At 38.4% G+C, this 23,756-nt stretch overlaps 2 protein-coding genes across 3 annotated transcripts in view; one reads left to right on the top strand and one right to left on the bottom strand.

Annotated features, from left to right (window-relative positions):
- Window positions 1-2,117: 2,117 nt before the first annotated feature.
- LOC115565929 (calpain-1 catalytic subunit-like) lies at window positions 2,118-18,928 on the top strand. 2 transcript variants are annotated; one of them, XM_030391599.1, is made up of 22 exons: window positions 2,118-2,164; window positions 4,489-4,743; window positions 5,417-5,486; window positions 5,721-5,839; window positions 5,943-6,076; window positions 6,179-6,353; window positions 8,924-8,998; window positions 9,096-9,181; window positions 12,365-12,439; window positions 12,776-12,936; window positions 13,359-13,525; window positions 13,852-13,863; window positions 13,976-14,184; window positions 14,375-14,420; window positions 14,572-14,640; window positions 15,836-15,893; window positions 16,019-16,080; window positions 16,326-16,394; window positions 16,540-16,618; window positions 17,769-17,885; window positions 18,042-18,094; window positions 18,365-18,928. In XM_030391599.1, the coding sequence occupies exons 2-22, from the start codon at window positions 4,507-4,509 to the stop codon at window positions 18,389-18,391; spliced, it is 2,100 nt and encodes a 699-aa protein (XP_030247459.1). In that variant the 5' UTR covers window positions 2,118-2,164; window positions 4,489-4,506; the 3' UTR covers window positions 18,392-18,928. The 2 variants fall into 2 exon arrangements, with proteins under 2 accessions (XP_030247459.1, XP_030247460.1); XM_030391600.1 differs by lacking the exon at window positions 2,118-2,164 and adding an exon at window positions 2,472-2,571.
- A 772-nt stretch (window positions 18,929-19,700) lies between these two features.
- LOC115566115 (uncharacterized) overlaps window positions 19,701-23,756 on the bottom strand; it is a 40,880-nt gene continuing 36,824 nt past the window's right edge. Inside the window, exons 108-114 of the mRNA XM_030391838.1 lie at window positions 23,660-23,754; window positions 22,431-22,665; window positions 22,197-22,244; window positions 21,718-21,771; window positions 21,004-21,057; window positions 20,381-20,434; window positions 19,701-20,192 (exon numbers count right to left, since the gene is read on the bottom strand). Of these exons, the coding sequence (XP_030247698.1) occupies window positions 20,089-20,192; window positions 20,381-20,434; window positions 21,004-21,057; window positions 21,718-21,771; window positions 22,197-22,244; window positions 22,431-22,665; window positions 23,660-23,754 (644 nt within the window). The 3' untranslated portion in view covers window positions 19,701-20,088. The remainder of the gene's footprint in view (window positions 20,193-20,380; window positions 20,435-21,003; window positions 21,058-21,717; window positions 21,772-22,196; window positions 22,245-22,430; window positions 22,666-23,659; window positions 23,755-23,756) is intronic.

The raw sequence follows: 23,756 nt of genomic DNA on the forward strand, positions 1-23,756 counted from the left end.
GGGTCCATCATTGGCCAGATGATTCTGTTACAGCGTGTAGGGTATGGTAGGACATCACCCCCCACACCCAACATGCTAGGAGGATTTCTAGCAGAAATTCAGGGTGTAGTTACTTGAGTTAATCTTGACTACACAGTTAATCTTTTATTTATGTTTTCTGTTCAGTTGTATGTTGTATAAATAACCTGTCTCCTTTTTTATTTTGAGTGGATTCACATCTCAATGTGCACCTAACCCAACAAGATTTCAATCACTTAACAGACCAGGCGTTTATTTGGGGCCAGGGGGCAATTTGGGACAGGCATTTAATTCCTTCCTCACAAAAACTCCTCATCTCTGCTGTCACTCAGGGTGGCGTACATTTGTTTTGCCATCGCCCTGATCATTTTGCGGGACACTCTCTCGTGGCGTGCCCGTTTGCTGATAACTCATTCCTGCATGTTTATCTCAAGCTCCTCGTTAGCCTTCTTTCTCCCTCCACCAGGCAGCCTGGTCATTTTGCTGTCCTCCTCGGACAGATGCTGAAGCTCAGTTTTATTTTTTCGCCAATCTCTCACTCTCTTAGGGTCAACAGAGAACGTCTAGCGGCTGCTTCTCCCAAATTTTCCACTGCATATTATACGACAGAAAGTTTGAATTACAAGTCGTACTTTTTATTTTTTGTTGCACTAGAGCCATGGCGATCATCAATGTGATACTGACTGACCGAGAGCAAGCACAATAGGCTATGTGAGAAAGGCGAAGAAGAAAAACGTGCAGTGTCAGTGGTCTAGCTTCTTCCTTGATGTTTTTTAAAATACATTTTAAGACTTGGCATTTATTTGGAACTGGCAGTAATTTATCCAAATATACACTGCACCCAGCGTTTAAAGGGGACCCTGCGGTTAATTGTAAACTGGCTATTATTTGGTAATTTACGGTAGATCGATGATTCACTTAAAGGAGTAGATGTTTCACACTTTTCTTTATATTTGCCTTCTCGCACAGTAACGAAAACATGTATTCCTCTGCAAATGAGTTATAACACAGTATGAACTGAGACTACAAGTTTTTTAATTTTTTGCTTGAACCTTGCTAACCTTGTAGCTTGGATATGGCAACTTTCTGCATGTTAAATGAAGAATATAGAGTTACTTTTTACTTTTTACTAATCACAATGTGGGCTTATCATTTCCTGACATAAAAAAAAACCTTTATAAACAATGAAACAACTCTAAAACTTTGGTCACAAGGTGTGTACCTATACAGGATTGGAAGTTTGACATTCCATCTTCCTGTTTTCCTCTGTTATTTATTGAAAAATAATACTATTACTAAAAGTTAATTACTGACTATTTATTTCGTCATAATGGAACATTCCAACCTTTAATCACCTACGTATTACTTCAGCCAAACCCATAAAAGAAACAAGAAAACAAGAAACCCTTGGGTCCATTTGCCCAATCACATAAATTCAGGAAACAATCCAGGGAGGAGTTTTTGTTTTTGCAGTGATAGCTCAACTTATTTATCTAATAATGTTGAATAATTTCATGCTCAATGAGATTGTTCAATGATGTTGTAAGTTTCAAGATGCATGTATTTGTCATTCTACAACACATGGGGTTGCACAATGAAATGCAAACTGAAGTCTCTTTCTGAGACATATGATTAAACATTTAAATTCAACATCATGGAATAATTTCCTTTATCAGTAGCCTCTAGTGGTAAGGCTGCAGGTAGAAACCAACTGAATTAATTTGATGGCTGCTAAAATAAGAAAGACCGCTTTGGGCTGCTGTTAAAACATAGGGGTTGAACATGAAGTCTGTTGAGGAGGACCCACTTTCTCTGTGTTTAAGGGAATAAAAAACAACTTTCTTTTCATCAATCAATCAACCAGTTTATGGCATGTGCAAGATTTTTGTTACGAAATCTAACTGGAGTGTGTTCTACCCTTAGATAATCTCTCACTTTGTCTCTTTCTCTATAGGTCTAATTATAATCTACATTTTTTCTGCACATTCTTCAAATCACAGGTTAGCTCAAGTAGAGTTTCAGAAGGGACCATCCCATGTTCATAGTAGTAGCCTCGGGCTTTGCAGCTGTTATAAAAGAGCTGGAGTTTTCTCCATATATTTGCTGACCCGACCAGGCTCAACAGCTTCTCTCTCTGACAGGTTAGGTAAGATTCATCTCTTTACAATAAAATTTAAAAGAAAGTTGATTCACACTTTCACTTAGTTAAACAACTTGTTGTATTTTCACATCAGTAGGTCCAGTTTCTATTGTGTTGCTATTTTTACATTTGACACTTTGAAAAGGACTGGTCGTCTAAAAAGTGGGGCAGTCACAGGTGTGGGGGACCAGAATTTTGAAAATAAAAGCCTCAGTGTTGCATGTGTTTTTACCATTCCTGGGGGGGGGTCTAGACACTCAGCGGGTGGATCTCGGACTAGGTGCATGTCATAACTTACACATGACAGAAATACAGTCTGTCATGTGAGGCTAACGTTTCTGATAGCCAAGTAAGACACTCTGCCACTGTGTCATTATCAGGGAAACCAACAGATAGTTGGACTGTCAACACTGGTAAGAGCATGTTGTATGTGCTTTCTCTATTTCTAAAATTACAATTTATCTGGAGGTTAATTTGCATGTCGCAGATATCTGCCTGCTATAGTATCTCAGTTTTGTCAACAGTTTTATAGTTTTAAGAGACATGGTTTTTGCAGAGCACAGTCTTATCAGTGTGATGGGGAGCAATTCTTCCCAATTAAAGTGCTCAACTGCACTTGAAACTATTGAAACTGTTCACAGTAACCAAAGTTATGCATGTTGACTTATGTAGACTTTTTTTCAAAAAGGCAGAAGTGAACAGGGTAGAGAATAAAAGCTAGTAGGTCTTTGTAAAAACATCATACCTTCAGTCAAACAATAGGTTATTGTAAAGCACTGGCTCACTATTGAGGTAATGAAGAACAGGCATGCACACTGACTTACTTAGACACCTTAGTTCCTTTTTTGGCGCCTTTCAAATTGTAGGTCAGAGAATGAGAGCAACAGGCATGTTGAGGAATGTACTACCTTATCCTTAACAATAGTTAAGAACTTCCATACACCTTATTAATGCCTTTTTACTGCATTTTTACCAGCTGCAACAGCCTCAGCTGGTCATGTTTTTCACTTTGACTTTTATGGCCCCATACCCACATTTCTTATAATGCAGTTATGAAACTTTTTGGGTGTAGTTGAGATCAACATTAATGTAGAGTTTGAAGATGTAATAATCACAACTGAGTAGTCATTGGTGGGAACCTGAACAAGTTGATGGGTATGATCCCAACACGATGGTCTCTAGCTTTATACTTTTTTTCTGCTTACTTCTTATTACCAAAGTAATGTAATACACGCATAAGTATATATATCAGTTTAAACAGTTTAGTATATAACTGAATAGGCCTCTTCTGACGTTCAAATTCAATGCTTCAATTCTGTTTCCGGAATTAAAATGCATCTTTGAGTGCCAATTGGCATGTGTTCATACAAAGGCTATTTTTTGTTGCCTTGTAACTGTGGTTATATTTGCTGTTTGGACAAGTCACCAAAAAGCCCATATAATGGAAACAGGGAATGAAGCTGAAAGAACTTAAATAGCGGTACCAGCTGGCCGGCTGATGTACTACTTAGCATTTCACTTACTACATCAGCTGGCCAGCTGGTACCGCCATCGCGAAGTCGCTACTCTTCTCTGTTCTGACCCTTCAGTGGTGGAACGAACTCCCGACCATTGTCAGGACAATATGATCACTTGCTATCTTCCGCAAAAGACTCGAGACTAATTTGCTCAGACTTCACCCCAGCCCAGCATAGCATTACTCCCTCCCACCCCCCATTGCTCAAAACTGGCCCCTTTTCTAAGCAAATGAGCCCATCGACTCCAGACTGAACTGAACTAACGGAAGAGGTCTAATCTCAAAAGTTTTTCACATTTGTCATTCTTATTGGTCAGTAATATAATTGTTCACTCTTGCAGTATGTTAAGCTACACACTAATGCTAGTTAGTTGTAATGTTGTTTAAATGTTTTACTTTACACACATTTAGTCAACCAATGATACTAACCTTATCTGGCGTTTTACTCAGATAGAGTTGAGAAAAAGTCTTCTGTGAATCCTGTGTTGTTCCTCTAAACGCTCTTTCCAAAACATGAGAGGCTTGTAATAGAGTGCTGCTGGGAAGACTTTGTAGGCCAATCCAGACGTTAGCATATCCCTAAATCCCTCAGCCAAAAGCCTTTGGGATTTTGCTGAAAATAATATCTGTATCAAATTTGATAGTTCATAAAACTTTTTATCCAGCATTGTTCACCATGAAATGAAGCTAGTATGGGATCAATCAGGAAGAATTGTTTTGGGTTCATGTGAGTCATTCTTATTCCATTCTATTTGAATTTTCCCCTTCCACTGCAGTCCGTAGTATTTGCTCCTTTTTTTTCTCTCCTGCACAGAAGTCAAACACAGCTGAAATGGCTACACCAGGTGTGTGCATGACCATCATTAATGCACGACACAAGAAAGATGGTTTGGGAACTGTCTCCAACCCTGAGAAGTTCCTCAACCAAGACTACCAGCTACTGAAACAATACTGTAACATCAATCGGATAAGGTACGTCGACGATATGTTCCCCCCTGACAGGCGGTCCATCGGCAAAGACATACTGAGCCCTTCTGATCTAGCCGCAGTGAAGTGGCAGAGACCATCGGTGAGTATTTTAGTGGCTGAAAAGATGTGTTTTAACAAGCATGTAAGACAGCAACACTGATTCAGTTGTAGAACCCAGTAAGCTCGCATACCACTGTCCTCTGTCATAAGTGACAGAAGCTCACAAAATCTATTTTTGAAACAACTTGTCTGCAGAGGCAGACTCAGGATGTTTGGGGGCAGGGGTGAAAACAAAGAGAGCACCTGCTGCATGCAGTGGGGAACCAGCACGTGGAAAGTCATGATACATTTACACCGGGGAAAATTCTCTCTTTTGATTAATGTTCACTTTTTAAATCTCTCACTTGTCGATCCTTGGTAATATTGGGCAGGTAGGTACAGTTAGACTGTGTTGGCATTTTGCTAGCTGTTGCTACCAAAGATATTGTATAAAGCTGGATTGTTGCTTAAGTTCATCAGAAAGCTGCATACAGTCACAAAGCATTGTGCTGAGATCCAGTTATATTGGCAGTACTACAAGTCCTTTTACATAACCAATTCCTCTAAAGGTATTGATATATGTATCTTACTGTCAAGGATAAACATCAAAGGCCAAACGCAAACCTTACAAAGTTACGTATTAGGCCTACTTCGTACTTGTATTGTTAACGGACATCTGTGCTAATATTAAACTCCTAACCCATTTTGTGTTGTCAACAATTCCCCTGTTTCAGAAAATTGTTTCCAATCCATCTTTTGTTGTCGATGGGGTCTCCAGGTTTGACTTTGGTCAAGGCATGGTTGGTAAGGAAAATTTATTGTAATCCATACAGTACAGAGGTTCCCAGCTATGTCATTTTGAGCTGCAAGTGCTGTCAATGGGCAGAGAGTTTAGACAAAAGTGTAGTTAAAGCTACATGTCAGGAGATTTCTGCCAATTGTACCAATGTTTATTCTTTCTCAGCTGTGTTAGTATAGTTTGTAATCTAGAATCTTCAGTGCAGATTTTACTTGTAAAGCCCCTTCCTGCCACCTCAGGAAACTGCTGGTTTCTTGCGTCAATCGGAGCTCTGACATTCCAGGATGTAATCCTTAACCAAGTTGTGTCTCCTGAGCAAAATTATGATGAGGACTACTGCGGGCTGTTCCACTTCAGGGTAAACCCCTAATCATTGCCAAAATATTTGTTTAAATGTCGGCCCTGCTGAACGCTTCATTGCTATAGATCTCTTTCTACTGTCTTCTCTCTCATCAACTCAGTTCTGGAGATTTGGACGCTGGGTGGATGTCATCATAGATGACAAGCTACCAACAATCAATGGGAGACTGATCTTCGTTCACTCCAAAGACCCAACTGAGTTCTGGCCTGCTTTGCTGGAGAAAGCCTATGCCAAGTATGGAAAAACAGTGTATTGTTTCTCACTCATTAAATGTCTTTTCTCATAGTGACATTTGTCTTATATCTGTGTTAGTAATTTCACATCCATTTGTGTCAGGGTGTGTGGTTCCTACTCGGACATGAATTCTGGAACTCCTTCTGAGGCCTTGGTAGACTTCACAGGTGGTGTTCACATCTGTATCAACCTGTCAGACCCTCCTCCAAACCTCTGGGAACTGATGTGCAGAGCTGGCAAATCTAAATCACTGATGGGCTGCGGTACGCCTCAAGGGGTAAGCACTACTGATGGTTGCGAGGAAACTGGCCCTTAGAGCAAGCTCTTTGAAGTGAATGATCACAGCTGGCTCCTGCCTGGGAATGTAGTCAAATTTGCAGTTGGAATAAAAAGGATGCTGCATTTTTCTTTTATTTTTACACATATCAGTTTATATTTTTTCATGGGATTCTGTAAGATTCTCTATGTTGTTTCACTGTAAATAGATAAACATTTTTTAAAATATTATACATACAACCAGTGATTGGATCTTTTTGTCAAATTGAGATGGGTATTTGTTTTTGTACTTTAGAATTTTATTTTTGTAGCACTCTGTTCAATGTTGAGTATAATAAGCCATATAAATACTAAACATTTGATATAATGTATGATTTTGTACATTAGTAATTCATTTTACACATCATTTTACATTATTTTTGGCAATAAATTAATTTTAGCAACATAAAATCTGAGGAGCCACAAAGAGCTGGCTCTTTCTAGTGAGACAAGATTTAAGAACTGTCTCTCTTAAAAGTAACTAGTGAGCATATACTGGCTGGTTCTCTATGCTTTTATAAAACTATACTGTAACTGTCTCGGTTGTCAATCTGTCTAGCAAAGGCGTGTTTGATGAAAGCATTCATAGGCTAGGGTGATCTTTAACCATAGTTAAATAGACCAGTACGATATTCAAAAATATATATAAACACGGTTTTGTGTGACCTCAATCTTTGGTATCTGAAACATAGCAGTTGACCTTTCTAGCTGCCAAAATGTTCACTTGTCATAGGAGTAACATTTTGATGGTATGGTTCGAAGTCATTGTTCTTATGTGGAATGGAGAAGTTCCAGGATGTCAGGCTGCCAAGGCTCAATTACTCAGGGCATGACATAGTTTCTCCATGTGCTGCTAAAATTACACACCACAGGACTCTGCTATTTAGTGGCTTATAACAGCTAACTAGCTTACCTCATGCCAATATCAGTATGGATTTTCAGTGCCGTCTTGGTTTAACCAGCAAAACATATTAGCTAGGTCCTGCAAGCAAACTGTTTGTGACTGAGGGGGTAGATGGACCTGTACCGTGGAAGAATTTTCTTAATGGTGGGGTTCTCACGTTGAGTTGCCAGCCAGTGATTATAAGTAGCACTGACACAGCGCTGTGGAGAGAGATAACTATGGTAACAGCAGGAGAAGACGTTGGAGTCAGAAGTGTCGCCCCGTGTGGCAGTACGAAGCAATGCTGTTTGTTTTCGAGCCTTAAAGCATGAGAGCTAACAGCAACCACAGCTAACAGCTGACTGAACTAACAACTTACAGCTGATTAAGCTATCCGCTTGCAGCGGAGGTACATAGTGGGCTGAGAGTTTATGATCTAAGGAACATGAAGTGTTGAATAGTGAACTGCAGGTAATTGTGACAACACAACAACTTAACACTAAATTAATGTTCTTATGTAGACTTTTGCTTCTTATAGTTGACTTCCTCAATGTCTAGGCTTCTGTCTTCTTCAGTGTGTACTGCACAGTCCAAGAAGGGCAGACTGTCTCCTCTGCCATCTTCCCGTTCGAACTTGATATTATTGTCCACAGCATTTATGTGTTCTTTAAAGGCTTCCACTTCCCTTGATTTGACCAAGGTGTCGTCCCCAGTGACTAGGAGCAGTTCCTGTGAAGGTTATGAAGGCTCTGCTCTTAACTTCCCTATGTAGAGGTTGGCCACTACTGGAGACACTGGTGAGCCCATGGCACAGTCAAGGACAAAACATTGAAAGGTCATTATATTAACGACTGTTCCCCAGGAAGCCATCCCATGTATATATGGACTCCAACAAATACACAAGGAAAGAGCACCACTCAGACCCATCATCAGCAGCATCAACTCAGTTACCTATTAAATATCCAAGCACTTAACCAGTATCCCAGCTCCTTTGGTCAGTAACATTCAACACCAAATCAAAAACTCACTGGATTTTTGCCAACAAGGTGAGAGAAATAACGCTGGACTCAGACTAAACAAGGGTCTACCCACCTACAGTGCAGTACTGAGTTACCTCCTCAGACAGCTTAACAACCATTCACACCTGGGTTCACCTTGTCCTAGCAACCCACATGAAGGCCAGTTGGGTATACAACCCACAAGTGGCCCTAACAACTCTGAAACTCAGAGCTCACCTGTGTCCTTAACAACTCTGTAGGCATTTCCACACAGAGTTTAAAAGCCTGGAATTCCCTTGCCATTACTTAGAACTGAAGAAGCATCTTGGATGACGGTGAAACATCTACAAGAAACTGAAACATGTCCAGTGGCCTATGATACAGCACTTAGAATTACTATGACATGAATGACTGAGAACCTTCATCAGCATACATGTTAATGTAATATGGTTAGCTATATGGAAATCATCAACGCTAGCACGCAAGCCTGGATGACTTTTTTACTGCCACTTGTTTACATATTTAAGGCTAGGTCGGTTATCTACTTAATAATAGCAAACCTGCTAATGGTTGTTTATCATGTTGTTAAAGAAAAGCATGTTGTTCATGACTACCTGCAGTGATAACATATGTGGTATTTATATCTTCTAGGACACATCTGCGAACACAGTACTACCAAATGGATTGGTACAAGGCCATGCCTACGCTGTTACAGGTGTGAAAGAGGTGAAGGATTGCATTTGCTTAAAAGTAAGTATAAAGCCAAATGCAGTTATTTTTATGGCAGATTTCAATTGTATTTTCTCTGGTAACTGTTGAACAGGTGATTAGCCAAGGGCAAACAGTGAACCTGGTGCGTCTGTGGAACCCCTGGGGCCAAGGAGAGTGGAACGGAGACTGGAGTGATGGGTAAGAATGTTACTGTGACCATTCAATGATAATTTGTTTAGATATGCTTTGTGAGGAGAAAAACATTGAGATTATTATTTTATTACTATTTATTTAAAAACTGATTTGATTACAATTCATGCCTGCTTTTGTGCTGGATAATTATGCTATTGTAAATCAAGTCTAAAGGAATTGAGGATATTTGGAACAGATCCACAAGACTTATACTAATAACCTTTTCATAAACTAGGTGAGCCAGTGAAATAAAACTAAATTGAAGCTGAGTTTTGACTGACGTTAAATGTCTGTTAGCATATTGCCAGCTGTGATGAAAAGCATTGTCACTTAATTCACATCAGTAAATGTCAAACTCTCCTAGTACACTATGATTTCTTAACTTAAGCCAGTTGTTCCAAAACTTTTTTTTGTAGCTAGAAATAAATGTCAAGAAATATTAAGAAATCAATGGGCTTCTCTTTGCATTGGGGTCATGAAGTCTCCCAGTGACGTCCTAACTTGTTCATCTTCACACTGTCAGAAGCTAATGTTTTGAGACACACAACACACTGTGGGATCTCCTCATTACCCACCATTGTACTGGTGAAGCCGAGGGCGAGATATGCCTCGTCATATTTTCTTGTCGTTTTTTTGGTAGTTTTGACATTTGGTGTAGATTCATCTTGTACTTTACGTTTGGCGGTTCACGGTTTACATGCATTGATGATCAAAAAACACATAATTTCTCTCATACTGGCCAGTGCAGAAGCTCTGTGTTCCCCCCCTATTTTGACTCCTGTCTCTCCCAAATACCTGATCTGCTCTGATTGGTCTGCTCACACACACCTGAGCCAGCACTGCTCACTGTGTCTGTGGTCAGCACTGTCCTGTTTTTAGCTTCCAGTTAGTGTCACTATCACTGTGAATATAAGCATATTATGCAAGTGTGACATGGACAAATAGTTTGATGTCATCAAGTCATGGAACTAAAGGCAGGCCTACTAATGAGGCATTTCAGCAACTTCAGGGGCAGTGTTTTCTGCTGGAGAAAGAAGCTCTTGGTATGGACTTGGGGCTTTTTAACTTTCAAGAGCTTTAACATTCACAAGAACATATATAACACACTAAAGGAAAGGGAAGGGAAAAAAAACTAAAAAGCTGATGATAATGTACAAAAAATGTTAATCCAATAATATTATATACAGTACCTTTGGTACTTTAAGTACATTCTGATGCCAATCCTTAAGCACTTTTACTTGAAAAATAATATTTTGATATAACGGACCCACCTCAGTACCGTTGCATCTCACAGGGCCAAAAAGGACAAACGCCACCCACAGGACAGAAATGGGGCCTGCACGGTTGTACACTTGGAAATAATAAGATTAATAATAAAAAATCACCTTTGAATTAATATTGAATGATTGCTTAATGGATGTAAACACTGACATCAAATGGACAGTAAGAAACACTCCAGTGTGAATCTCTGTCTGTAGAAGCCCTGATACAGAGATTCTGTGAAAAAAAAAAATCCTTCCTCAACCTTGAAGTCTGACAGATAACAGGGGCCATAAATCTGACGGCATTCCAAATTAATGCTTCTACCTTTGTAGCACCCTTTAAAACCAGAATGAAGTAACAGTTTTATTCATTTCTCGTCATGCTCATCACATTCAGTCACCATGGTTCATGGTGGATGACATATATGCGTTTTGAGTATGTTTCACTTTTGTTTTACTTAGAGTCTTACTCTTGTTTGTTCTCATATACCTAATTTTGTTTTTGTGTTTCAATTTTAATTTGACAGCCAAGTTACAATGCCAACTAGCTCTATTATTAATCTTGCTACCAGTTTTAAACAACCTTGCAGTTCTCACAAAGACCTTGAAAGTTTTGTGTCATTCAGCCATTGCCAAATCTTTTTATGTTACCCAGCAAAGCCAATAGCACCAGATCAACAATTTAGTCATCAATCCAAGGAGAAAGAGAGGTCCAAACAGACAAGCCTGTTCTAAGCCATTCAGTCTCTGAGCTGCTTCTAGTGAGGTTAATATTTACTCAGTTAATAAATTAATTTAGACCCAATCGTGGTTCTGGTGGTGGAGAACTGAGATCAGTCTGGCTGATTATGAATAACCAATAAGAAGGAGTAGGGGATTAGGCTCTAGCTCTTTCTTTCCATTCCACCTGACCAGAGACACAGTCAGTCAGCCTGGAGGCTGGCTGTGGCATTGCATTTTGTTTTATGTTTATCTGATGGATGTTGAAATCTAGTTTTTGTGGCTTTGGTTCACTTAGGTTTAAGTTGTTTCTTTGTGTTAGGGTAGAGGGTTAGTCCCCAGCTCTGAGGGCCCAGGTGGGTTTGTCTGGGAGGCTACCCTTCTTTTGTTCATTTTGGCAAGTCCATCTGTTTAGTTTGTTTGTTTGATTGTTAAGGTGTTTGATTGGTGTTAATTTAATAAATGTATCTTCCTTTAAATTGCAACTTGCTTTGTAGTTGTATGTTATACCTCTTTTGGTGTACCTCCTCTTTACCCTTAAAAACTATTGCAAAAGCTTTGTAAAGAAAAAGATCTGTCTACTTCTTCCACCCCTTACACAATTCTTAGCCAACAGACACGATACATTTATGTGTCCAGTTCATTTGGGTGCCTCATACAGTCATCCAATTTGTGCCTGATGGGTCAAAAAGTAAATTAGTATAATCTCCTCGGTTTATATGTGTTTTTATGTCTGCATAACAATGTAAAACACACTAGGGATGATTTGAACAGAACCACTGAGATGTCTCTAGCTGTCTCAGGGCCTTGGTGTTTTTCACCTCTTGACTATTTTGGGCAGGGCCAAGAGCACACAGGTATGACAGGTGAACCTGTGCAAATCCTGGCACAGTGTAGTCTCTTCAGTGGAAAAGTCAACATGCGTGATTTCATGTCATGCTAAACTTGCAGATACTGAAACCTGTCACAACCAGTTTGTGGAAAAAATGTCTTGACAGTGAGAGACTTCTGTAGGTTCTGTTCAAAACATCCTGTGTGATCTTAGTACTGTCAAGCAAAAACACACCAAATATCATTGAGGAGATTATACTTCAAAAAGACACATAGACATACGTTATGTGAATACCGGCAGTATGGGATGTAACTTGTCTCTTGTTAAGAACAGTATGTAACAGTATTACCTCTCCTCTCCCTTCACTGGTTAAAGGTCGCCTTTGTGGCAAACTGTTAGTCCTGAAGATCGCGAGATGTGCCTTTCTGTTTGTGATGATGGCGAGTATTGGTAAGCACACTGAAAGCAAAATTTGACAAATGTTGAGTTATTTCTAAAAATATTTTGATATTTTTTGTATTTGAAAACCTCAGCTTTACACTTGAAGTTTAGTGTATAAAAAAAAACATGTATGTACTCTGTTATCACCAAGCAGTCTAATTTTATGGTAATTGTACATTCTAATTTATTTATTTATATTTATTTCAATTTCTAAGTTATATAATGTGCATAATGCATATTGTAACTAAATAATTATGCATTAAATGGGCGAACCTCAACTAATCCATTACTAGTGAATCTCAGACTTATCAGCAATGTGTCTGAATTAATTTCTGATGCAAACAGGATGCCCCTGAAAGCCTTCTGTGAGTTCTATTCAGATCTCGACATATGCTGCCTGTGTCCTGACTTCCTGGATAAAAGCTCTTCGTGCCATTGGAAGACCTCCTTCTATGAGGGCAGATGGGTGGCTGGAACCACTGCTGGAGGATGCATGAATAATAGAGGTACTTTCAGGATATCTTGGCTCTCAAAGGCAGTATATGGAGACTTGAGGGTGACAAATTGAGACTTAATAGTTTACAGTGTTTATTACCTTTAATTTTCTTTTTTTGAATTGAATTAATCAGGTTATAATTGATTTATAAATGTATTCAAAAATGCCACCAACAACCTCTCTATTGAATAGCCAGATAGTCTGTAGACACTACACTGTAGTCCAACTCTGTCGGAAATGATCTGTTTTAGCTCCTGACTCTTTAAGGTCATGTTGATGTCACAGAATTAAACTACTAATGACGCACTTCAGTGGAGTGGAGCTCCTGTTGGTGTGGACTATTGGCGTTTTAACTTTCAAGACCTTTTACATGCACAAGAACCTATATGACACACTAAAGTAAAGGAAAAACACGTTGTTTTGTCCTTCCAGACAGCTTCTGGACTAATCCACAGTTTCGGGTCACCATTGACAAATTAACCAGCGACTGTTCTGTGGGACCAGATGAAAAAAACATGTTGGTGTCACTCATGCAGAAGCCGGACAAGAGGAACAGACGCCTGGTCCAAAATCTTCACATTGGATTCTCTGTATTTGAGGTAAGTATTACCTTTTACTGTTTCTGTGTTAGGACCATTATTGGCATGTCCTGCAAAGATATGGGAAGTAGCTGTTTTGTAGTTTTTGTAGTTCGCTCATATCACTTAAATTGCATCTTTAAATGCAGTTTATCCCTAGTCTCAAGTATTGTCTTACTTTTACATGAGGACTTGAACGCTCAAGTTTCAGTAAATGATACATAAATAATAAATATAAGTAAATAAGTAAAATGATAAATTCCATTATTTTATTTGCATTGTTTTCATGTTGTCACGATTTCACTAATTCTGTTTTCTCTCACCATGAATTTCCTTCTTCCATGAAGGTGACTGGAGACGTAAGTAACATTTTTAACCCAAACCTCACACAGTCATTGCTTCCTCTGCACTGCATGAAGAATGATATAAACTGCACAGAAATTAAATATCTATTTATTATCGATATTACAGTACAAGGCACAGAGGGGAAAGTTCCCAGCCTCTTTCTTCAACACCCACGCACCTATTGCCCAAACTAAAGCTTACATGAACGCACGTGAGGTGATGGAGTTCCTCATGCTGAAGCCTGGTGAATACCTGATTGTGCCGTCAACCTTCAACGCCAATGAGACAGCCTCCTTCATCCTGACCATTCTCTCCAAGGCAGAGACCCACGTCCAGTAAGTCACATGCAACATACTAATAAGCCTTTAAGGTCTAGTAACTGTAATGTCATTACCTAATTTCAAATTGTAATCCCTTATACTGCTCATTACTAAAATAAGTAATCACATTACTGTACTGTGTCCAGTTATTACTGCCCAACACTGTCTCCAACAGTGTACTGATGTCTAATGTCTTTTCTTCCAGTGAGAATTCTGGAGGCCATGACCACGAACACGTGGAAGTCGAACAGGTGAGTAAAATGATAAAATACCTTGTTCATTTTGGTATTGCTTTTGTGTTACATGTCGTTTGCTATGTTGATTACTTTGATATCATATGACACATACATATTGTCCAATGCATTAATTAATTTGAAGCTGAAAGCACTCACTCTTTTGCAGCCCACACCAGTCAAAAATGAAACGGATGACAACAATAAGAGAACCTTGTTCCGTCAATACTCTGATAAGGTAAATTATGTTACTAAAGCTTGGTTCCAATCGCAATATGTCAGCCTGATGACATCACGATCTGACAAATCTAAGGTGTCAAAAATGTACATCAAGCACCTCAATGTAACCTGACATTAACATAACCTGACAATAAAGCATTAACTGAACATTTTGAAAAAGATGCTTATTCACTTTGTTGTAGTCTTCACCAGCAAAGACTTCAGGAACAAGTATTGTTGTATTTACACTTTGTAAATACAACAATAGACATTTCTGGTGGTTAGTGACCCTTAGAGGCACTGGTAGGACAATTTTCATTTGGTTTTGTTCCCCCTGCTTACTTACTTTGTGCTAAATTAACTGCCAGCTGGCTGTAGCTTCATATTCAGCAGCACTCAGATAATGAGAGTCTTATCGATCCCCTCATCTGACATGAAGGCAAATAAGCATATTTGAAGTAATTTCTTTTTCATCAATATATTACTGGACTTGGATGGGTCTTTAAAGCTGCTGTAAAGGCTGTCGTCATTTTAGCCACCCCTTCTCTCTGTTTTGCAATTGGCAATACCCTCCCTCTTCTCTACCTCACCGCACTTGCATGACCCCTCCTTTTTTTTTCGAGCGTTATTCATCTATTGACGTGTTTAGTACTATAAGCCATTACCGAGAGCACTGGAACTGGTAGCTTACCATTGCTGTTAAACAGGAGGATCATGTTCCAGGCAGACAGGACTGCCTCTTCATGGATTTTTGTCCTGACTGGATAAAGTGGGCAGGGATAGCAGAAAATGTTTTTTTTTTCTCTTTTAACTCATGAGCAGGGGGAGGAGGGACATCGGTTACTGACCAAACACTCAATAGTAATGACTGTTGGAATACAGAGCTATTTAACAATTTAAATTATAATGTAAAACGTATAGCCCTTTAATACTGAAACATTCATGTTTGTGCTGTATTTTCTGTTTGAGCTGTGTCATTGTCATGTTTTTTTGCTGCTGTTTGACTTTTCTTTACTGCTTACTACTACCTTTGGATCAGGAATTTTAAATGTTGGCACAGAAACATGTTTTAAAGTATTTTAACTACATTTGTGACTCCAATCAAACCCATAAGGTATAATAGGCTATTACTTATTATTTAATATAAAGGTAACCATTATTATGACTACCACCATGTGAGCCAAACATAAGTCCTGTTTTTATTTCATTTCCAGTACGAAGAAGTGGATGCTGAGCAGCTCCAGAAGCTTCTAAATGAGCGAATCCTGAAAGGTTTGACAGCATATGTGATAAAACAAAAAGAAATATTAAGATATAATGACATTGTGTAGCACTACTATGTTGCTGGCTTTAGGGCAAATAAAGTGTCCTGCATTTTTTCTTCTGGGTTTTTTCAGGAGACCTGAAATCTGGAGGCTTCAGCACTGATGCCTGTCGCAGCATGGTTGCTCTGATGGATGTATCCTCCTGTGCTATACATTGTGTAATAGTGTCCTAGAAATTTGATCCAACGCAACTGCTTAACAGCATTCATGGAGAATTTCTCACAGTATATAATGACATAAAACTATTAAGTACACGCCAACACCTGCTTGCCCTTCTAATGTTTTCTCAACGCAGGATTAGATAGATGGATTAGATTTAAAGGTCAGACCAAGACATAAAAAGAACATGCACTGCTTAAATACCTTAATGTTAGGTAAGACATCAATTACTGGCAAACTGAATGATGAGGAATTTGTTCGACTGTGGAAGAAAATCGTCATGTACAAGGTAAAAGGAACCAAGTGAAGGTGAAAGATTTTCAACAAAGAAGACTGATGGTTTCTTGATAATTCCAGACTGTAATGCAGGGGTAGAGTATAACCTATGCTGAGTTGAGCTCAGAGTTTGACACAAGCTGTCTTCTTTTTAACAGGACATTTTCTTCAGCACTGATGTTTCCCAAACAGGAACACTGTCACTGAATGAGCTCAGGAACGCAATCATGGCTTCAGGTATACCATTAACCACTTCTTAGTGAACTCTCTGGGGAAATATAGTAAATGAGATATATTATTTCCTTTTTTTTAACTTCATCATTTCTTTTTTGGTTTACTTCTAAAATAGACAGTTTTCTGCAATACGGTGTTTCCCCTCTTCCTGAAACAATCTGTTTTAGCTCCTGTCTCTTGCAGGCCCCCTTCTGAATACTCGGTCTGCTATGATTGGACAGTTCATACAAAGCTGAGACAAAAACAATCAACTTGCCATGCTAAATCAGTTTTTACATGCCAAACTAGCTGCTAGGCATAAATTATGCAAATGTTTGACATGGTGACAGAGTGTGATGTCACAAAGTCACAGTTAAAGGGGGTACTACTAATGACACATTTCAAGCAATTCAGGAGCAGTTAGTTCTGATGGAAAGAGAAGCATCAATTAGTGCAGACTTTGTACTTTTTTAACTTTGAAGACCTTTAATCTGGACCAGAACCTTTTATAACACACTGAAGCAAAGGATACAATGTCTCAATAAAATCTAATGACTGGTTGATAACAATGGCAAATACCATCTTATAATTGCTCGTTTTTAGTGATGCAAAACAATGCTATTCAGGTGCTTACGTCCTCTAAATGTACCAAAACAACGTTGTCAGAAGTCTAAATTATATATTCAACTCCTACAACAGAGGCAGCATAAAATGATTAGAGGAGAGGAAACGCCTTTTTGTAGTGAGAGGGTTTATTTTTGCAGTAAACAGAATCAAGCATGTACCAGGACCTATTGAAGGAATGTTTAAGACAGTTTGGCAAGAGTATTTCGGCTATGCTCCAAATGTTTCTTCCCAAGGAGTAAATCAGTAGAGCACGCTCATCTGTCACCACGTTTTATACTCCTGAGCTGTCGATAGTGTCATGTCCATCTGTTGTGTTTGTGTTTCAAAAACTGATTTTAACAGATAAGTAAAACATTGATGATAAACAGACTTAGATAAATCTCAGCCACTTTTTCCCTTGATTCATCCAAATGCAAACACAGGATCTCCAAGCACAATAATCTTTTTTTTTTCTTTCCCAAGCAGACATGTTGATTTTGTATAGTTTGAGAAATATAGGTCGTACTCATGACATCAACGGTGGGTCTGTTGTATTCCTGTTGGTCAGGAAAGAGGGCCAGCGATGATATGCTGAATCTGATGGCTCTGCGCTACGGCTCCTCTTCTGGACAAATATCTCTGGAGAGCTTCATCAGTCTCGTCCTTCGCTTTGACTGCATCAACAGTAAGTAAATCTGAACAGCTGGTAATATACTGTAACTTGTTGGTTTTGAGTTGGTTTCTCTGTGTTCATCCTTAGAGTGCAATACAAATTAAATCATTTTTACCATGATAGAAAGTGCTGGAGTAATAAGAATATACTGCATGTCTTTCTCAATAGAAATCTTCAGCCAGTTGTCTGATGGACTGACCATGACTCTTCGTGAATCAGAGGTAATGCATTCTTTTCAAGTGTTCCATTTCTTGAAATTTCCAGGTAGTTTAAGGTTTTAATCTTTGACAACCTGTACAGCTGCTGATTTAATACAGAGGGAAATATCTCATTTGCAATTGTTCTAAATACCATTCCCTCAGTGTGTGAAGTATGTTTTTCTAGAAAATATAACTTGCTTGTACCACATTTTGTTTTCTGTGATGAAATGATCATGCTTTTAACCAGTATTATATGTGCATTGATATAATTAATCCCCCTCTAATTTGCAGTGGGTGTACCTTTCAATGTACACCTAACCTGACAGAGAAGATCAACTGCAGGCTTTGTCTGGAATTACAGCAAAGAATGATGTGAGAGATAATAAACAAAAAATGTGTTTTTCTGCAAATTAGCCAAATGATTGTATGAAACAACAAGGCGCTGACCTCAAAGTTTTCTAATGTTACTGGTGTAACAAAAACTGTGTCCTCACTTCTCCTATTTTTGCCCTGTGTCACACTCTTTCCCACTTTGTTTCACCAAAGTAGAGTGGGACAACAAACACGATGAACCTGCACAGCAAAGCCATTAAAGACAGAATAGGCAATTAGCAACTTTGGCAAAAATGTAGATAGCAATGAAAAAAAAAACAGTTTAGGATGGTACCTTATGAGTATGTTGCCATTCTAAGGTTAAAAATGTGTATCAAATCATTGACGAGGAGTGTTGTTACACCCCCAGTTAGTGTACAGTGAACTAAAGCATGTATTACAACCTGCACTGTGTCAAAAATAAGGTTCCTTTATAAGTCTGTATGATGGTCTCTCTGATGTTCTGCCTTCATTTTAAGTGAATTAAAACACGTTGTATTTTACTGTCATGTGCAAATAGTCTTTCATTAGCCATGCAAGCCTCGGTCATCCCATCACTTCAATAAATATCGGATGGATTTCCATAAACCTAGCAACACACATTCATGTACCCATTAGGATAACTTGTAATCAATTTACTCTTGACTTTTAATGTAGCACTATCACCAGGTCAAAGTTTTACTTGGTACAAAACTTCCTTAGCTTTACTTTGTTTTTAATGCCAACTTATGTTAGCATTCTTATAAGCCAAACTAAGATTGTGACCATGGTTATTACAAGCTTAACATCACCTGATCTAATCTTGTTGGTTATTCCATGTTCTTTCTTTTGTATTGTTTTAATCACTTTGTAATTTTCAAAAATAAAGACATTATCTAAACAGTTTTTATTATGTATACTTATTTTTCATCCCCTTTAAATACCTTGCAGATATCTTGAAATGTGGCATGACATTTTCTTTGTGACATGGGGTTATTAAATACAAAAATGCACACAAATCATGGTTTTAGAAGTGTATCTATTTTCTACAAAGAGGTTGGATTAAAAACCAATTTAGCTGAGAATGTGTTACCAAATATTATGCTCTTATAAACTTGTAAATACTTATCCAGATCCTCCAGTTCAAACTTAACAAGCAAGACAACATTTCTGTTCATCTCTTTTAATACACAGTGTGTTACTTTGGAAACTAGTAAAGGGTGTGGTGTTGGATTTGACTACAGAAGGTTAAATCCATAAAAATCTGAACATATCATACCAATATGATGAATCTCTTTAAAATCTGCCACAAGAGACAGAAACACAAGCATAAGAATTGTCTTAGTAGACATTTATTAGGCAAGTTAAGGAATAGCAATACATTGTACATTATAATGATAAACAATACAGTACATTGGAGGGATTATAATATATTGTACTCTCTTGATTTTAGTAATGATTGAAAATATATGTTATTATTAACAGTTTTTAATTTGCCAGTATGTAGAGTGAAATCCCAGATCACCACTTATAATAAATTAGACATGGTTTTACTACTTGAAGAGAGGAAGTGAAGCAGAAAGTAAGCAGATGCAATTAAGCCATTTTCTTAAGATGTGAATAATTACTGATTATTGATAAGGTTGCTAAAGTCACACACATGTTTAAGCTGGTTGTTGTAGAATTTGCAGCACAGCTGTCAGCACAATGGATAGGAAAATGGATGCTGGGTGTTTTGCAAGTTCTGCTCCTCCACTTGTGGTATTAGCTAGAAATAAAAAAAAAAATATATACAGATTTGTATACACTGAAGCAGAATTGTATGACTGTATGATTATCTTGTTATTATTCACATTGTTGGAAAATATATTTAAAAATATAAAAAATGTTTGTATACCCCCCTCTGTATCATCTAAACATAGCACATAAACTGGTAAATTAGTTGTAGTTGCTCACCTTGTGTTGTTGCTGCTGAAGTTGTCAAGGTTGCATTTGAGCCGCTTGTGTTTTCTGTGGATAAGATTTAATCTTGTTAGAGAATGCATTGTAAAATGAATAAACTCCCAGCAGTATTACTTCATCTGCTGTAAAATCCTTAACCTGACATTTTTGTCATAAACACCAAATCTTCTGGGAAACAGGCATGTTATGTAATTAATACTAAATAGACAGCATGCCATGATCATTCTGTTATTACCAAAAACACAGACTGTGGCGCACTTACGCCCTCTTGTGGCAGAAAACAGTCAAGAGTGAAAAATTCAGAGTTAACACTCCAAGGCCACTTCATAAACAATCTATTTGTTCCTGTTGTTAACTTTCCCTAAGCCAGTACACAGAACTGATACATGGTCGCCTGAAATATTTTTGGCCTACCTTTAGAGGATGCAAAACTATTTTCTAGCTCTTCTCAAACTGTTTCTTGCAACAACATTTGATGTCGGGCAGACAGTCATTATTAAAGAGGATATTCCCATACTTGAAAAAAAAAGATAGTCCCCCTGTATAGAATTAAGCGTAACTACATTATGTGAGAACAGTGGGTAGACTGGTACTGCAAATAAGCTGTAGTTGCTCACCTTGTGTTGTTGCTTCTGTAACAGTCATGGATGCACCTGAGCCACTTGTGCTTCCTGTGGATGAGATTTCATCTAGTTTGGCAGTGAATTGTAAAATCATTCGACACCCAGAAGTGTCACTTCAGTTGCTGTAAAACCACCTTGTAATACATAATTAACTGGATGCAAAGTCAAACCATGCTTTAATAATAACCAAAAACCTTGCGATGAATTGACCTGTTATAGATGCCATGCTAAAGAAATAAAAGCTGTACAATCATGACAAATTTATTGTGACCAAATTGTTTTGAAACCTAGATTACAACACAATTGCATCTTCTTGTGGCTGAAAAGAGTACAGGTGCATCTTGAGGAACTTTAACATCCACAAGCAGTGACACTATTGCTGCACAAATAAGATACTTTCTGTTTAGAGTGGAAGCTAATGGGTCCTTGTGAGCAGCAGTTCATTTAGCTGTTTATTTAGCCCTGTTGACTTGGTCAGAATGTGTTCCAGTTATTAATTTTCCACAAGCCAGTACACAGTACTGATATACAGCTGGAGCAAATAATTTGACCTAACTTTAGAGATTGCAAAACTATTCCCTACCTCTTCTAAAAAAGATTTTGCATCACACAAAATTTGAGGTGAGACAGTTGTGGTGCAGTAAGTATTACTACATAATGAAAGTACAGTGGGTGGATTGGAACTGTAAATTAGCTGTAGCTTCTCACCTTGCGTTGTTGCTTCTGTAACGGTCATGGATGCACCTGAGCTACTTGTGCTTCCTGTGGATGAGATTTCATCTAGTTTGTCAGTGAATTGTAAAATCATTCGACACCCAGAAGTGTCACTTCAGTTGCTGTAAAACCACCTTGTAATACATCATTAATGGGATGCAAAATCAGTGGTTTAATAATAACCAAAAACCTTGTGATGAATTGGCCTATTGTGGAAGCCATGCTAAAGAAATAAAAGCTGTACAATCATAACATATTTATTGTCACCAAATAGTTTAGAAACACAGATTACAACACGCTTGCAGCTTCTTGTGGCTGAAAAGAGCACAGGTGCATATAGGTGGAGCAAAACTTTGACCTAACTTTAGAGATTGCAAAACTATTCCCTACCTCTTATAAAAAAGATTTTTGCATCACATAAAATTTGGGGTGAGACAGTAGACTGGAACTGTAAATTAGCTGTAGCTTCTCACCTTGCGCTGTTGTCACTACAGTGGTTGCCTGCGAGCCACCTGTGCTTCCTGTGGATGAGATTTAATGTGGTTAGGTTGTGATGCAATGCAGACAGTAGTAGTACTTTTTCCCCTCTAACAGTTTACAAGGAGTATTGACTTGCAAGCAAATCACTATTCCAATAAAACCGTTATGCTAATCAGTGGACAGAAAACCTACAGTCAATGAACACACACAAAAGGTACGTATTTTACCCTGCGTTGGTGTCGCAGTGACTGCAGTTGTTGCAGTGGTGTTTGTGCTGTTGTTGGAGCCAGATGGTGCAATCGTCGGGTTGGTTCTGTTGGTGGTAAGACCCACACTGAGGCTGTCCAGGTCAGACTGAGACTGCAAGTTTACCCAGTCCCGAATCACATTAGCGTTCTCAAACACCTTCAGATCTCGTAGATGAGAACCCATGAGGCCTCGCACATTGGTCACATTCAAAGCCTGTGCATTTCAAATGAAGCAGATGAAGATACTCAGTGGACAATAAGCAACAATAAAATATCATAGTTTGTAAAGAAAGTTACTTCACTTCTTGTCCTTTCCAATATTGACTTATTAAATGTAACCTCTGCAAATGACTGCTTGTTGGCCTTCTCTCAGTTCTGGCATACTTGGCCCTCTACTCATTTCACAAATTCTGACCTCCTATTCTTGAAAACTTCTCTGAATTACAGGAGTTACTGATCATCTCACATTAAACAACTGCCAGTAATGGGTGTGTGGTCCTCACAACCACTAATGGAACAAATAGATGAGAAGATCGATACTTTGTTGTGAACACTTTTATGTTCTATTGGAACTATTGTCCTTCTACCTAACTACATCAATGTAACGTATCACCATGCAGAGGGGATGCTCATGTGTGAACGGACAAGAGTCTCATGCTCATGAACGAGCTGGATGTTAACACAAATGACGTTCTCATCTGCTGAGCTGCAAATTTAGCTAGCTTCTCATCCATGAGTAGATGCGCGTTCCCTCTGTGCGGTGATATGCAGAAACACAATTTTCCTCCATAAAACTGCTCATAACAAGGTCTACGGATTATCATGATTTAAGCATATTTCTTTTTGCACTTTGAGCACCACAAGCTGAGTGCTATCAAGTTTACATTATATTCAAGAAAAGCAGACATGTTGTTAGATATCTCCAAAATTCTACAACTCACACCAATGCAATTCAGACACACAGATACACAGCACTATACAATATGTTTTATCTTGAATTGTCCCTTTAAATGTCAAATTATTCTTTCAAATTGAATTGAATCTTTTCTACAATCCTGTGAGGTTCATTTCTCTTTAGACCCTCACAATCCATTAGTAAATAAGTTAATTAGAATAAAGCATCACCTCAGTTGCAACATATTCACAATAAATAGACGGTACTCGTACAAAACCATTTCTGTTATCAACTCTTTAAAAAGTATCCTCACAGCTATCACGGTAGGATCCAGACTCTGGAAGGTGGCTATGTCCATGCTGATGTTTTGGGCTGACAGTTTTAATACGTCTTCCAGAGATGCCCCACCT

Source organism: Sparus aurata, chromosome 16 (genome assembly GCF_900880675.1).
Source record: "Sparus aurata chromosome 16, fSpaAur1.1, whole genome shotgun sequence".
Classification (NCBI taxonomy): Eukaryota; Metazoa; Chordata; class Actinopteri; order Spariformes; family Sparidae; genus Sparus; species Sparus aurata.

What these genes read in the sequence shown, in the direction of transcription:
- LOC115565929 (XM_030391599.1), top strand. Translation starts at nt 4,507, where the DNA reads ATGGCTACACCAGGTGTGTGCATGACCATCATTAATGCACGACACAAG. An exon ending in GCTGCGGTACGCCTCAAGGG is followed by an intron (nt 6,354 to 8,923) that starts GTAAGCACTACT and finishes TATATCTTCTAG; the next exon opens with GACACATCTGCGAACACAGT. An exon ending in TCGCTTTGACTGCATCAACA is followed by an intron (nt 17,886 to 18,041) that starts GTAAGTAAATCT and finishes CTTTCTCAATAG; the next exon opens with AAATCTTCAGCCAGTTGTCT.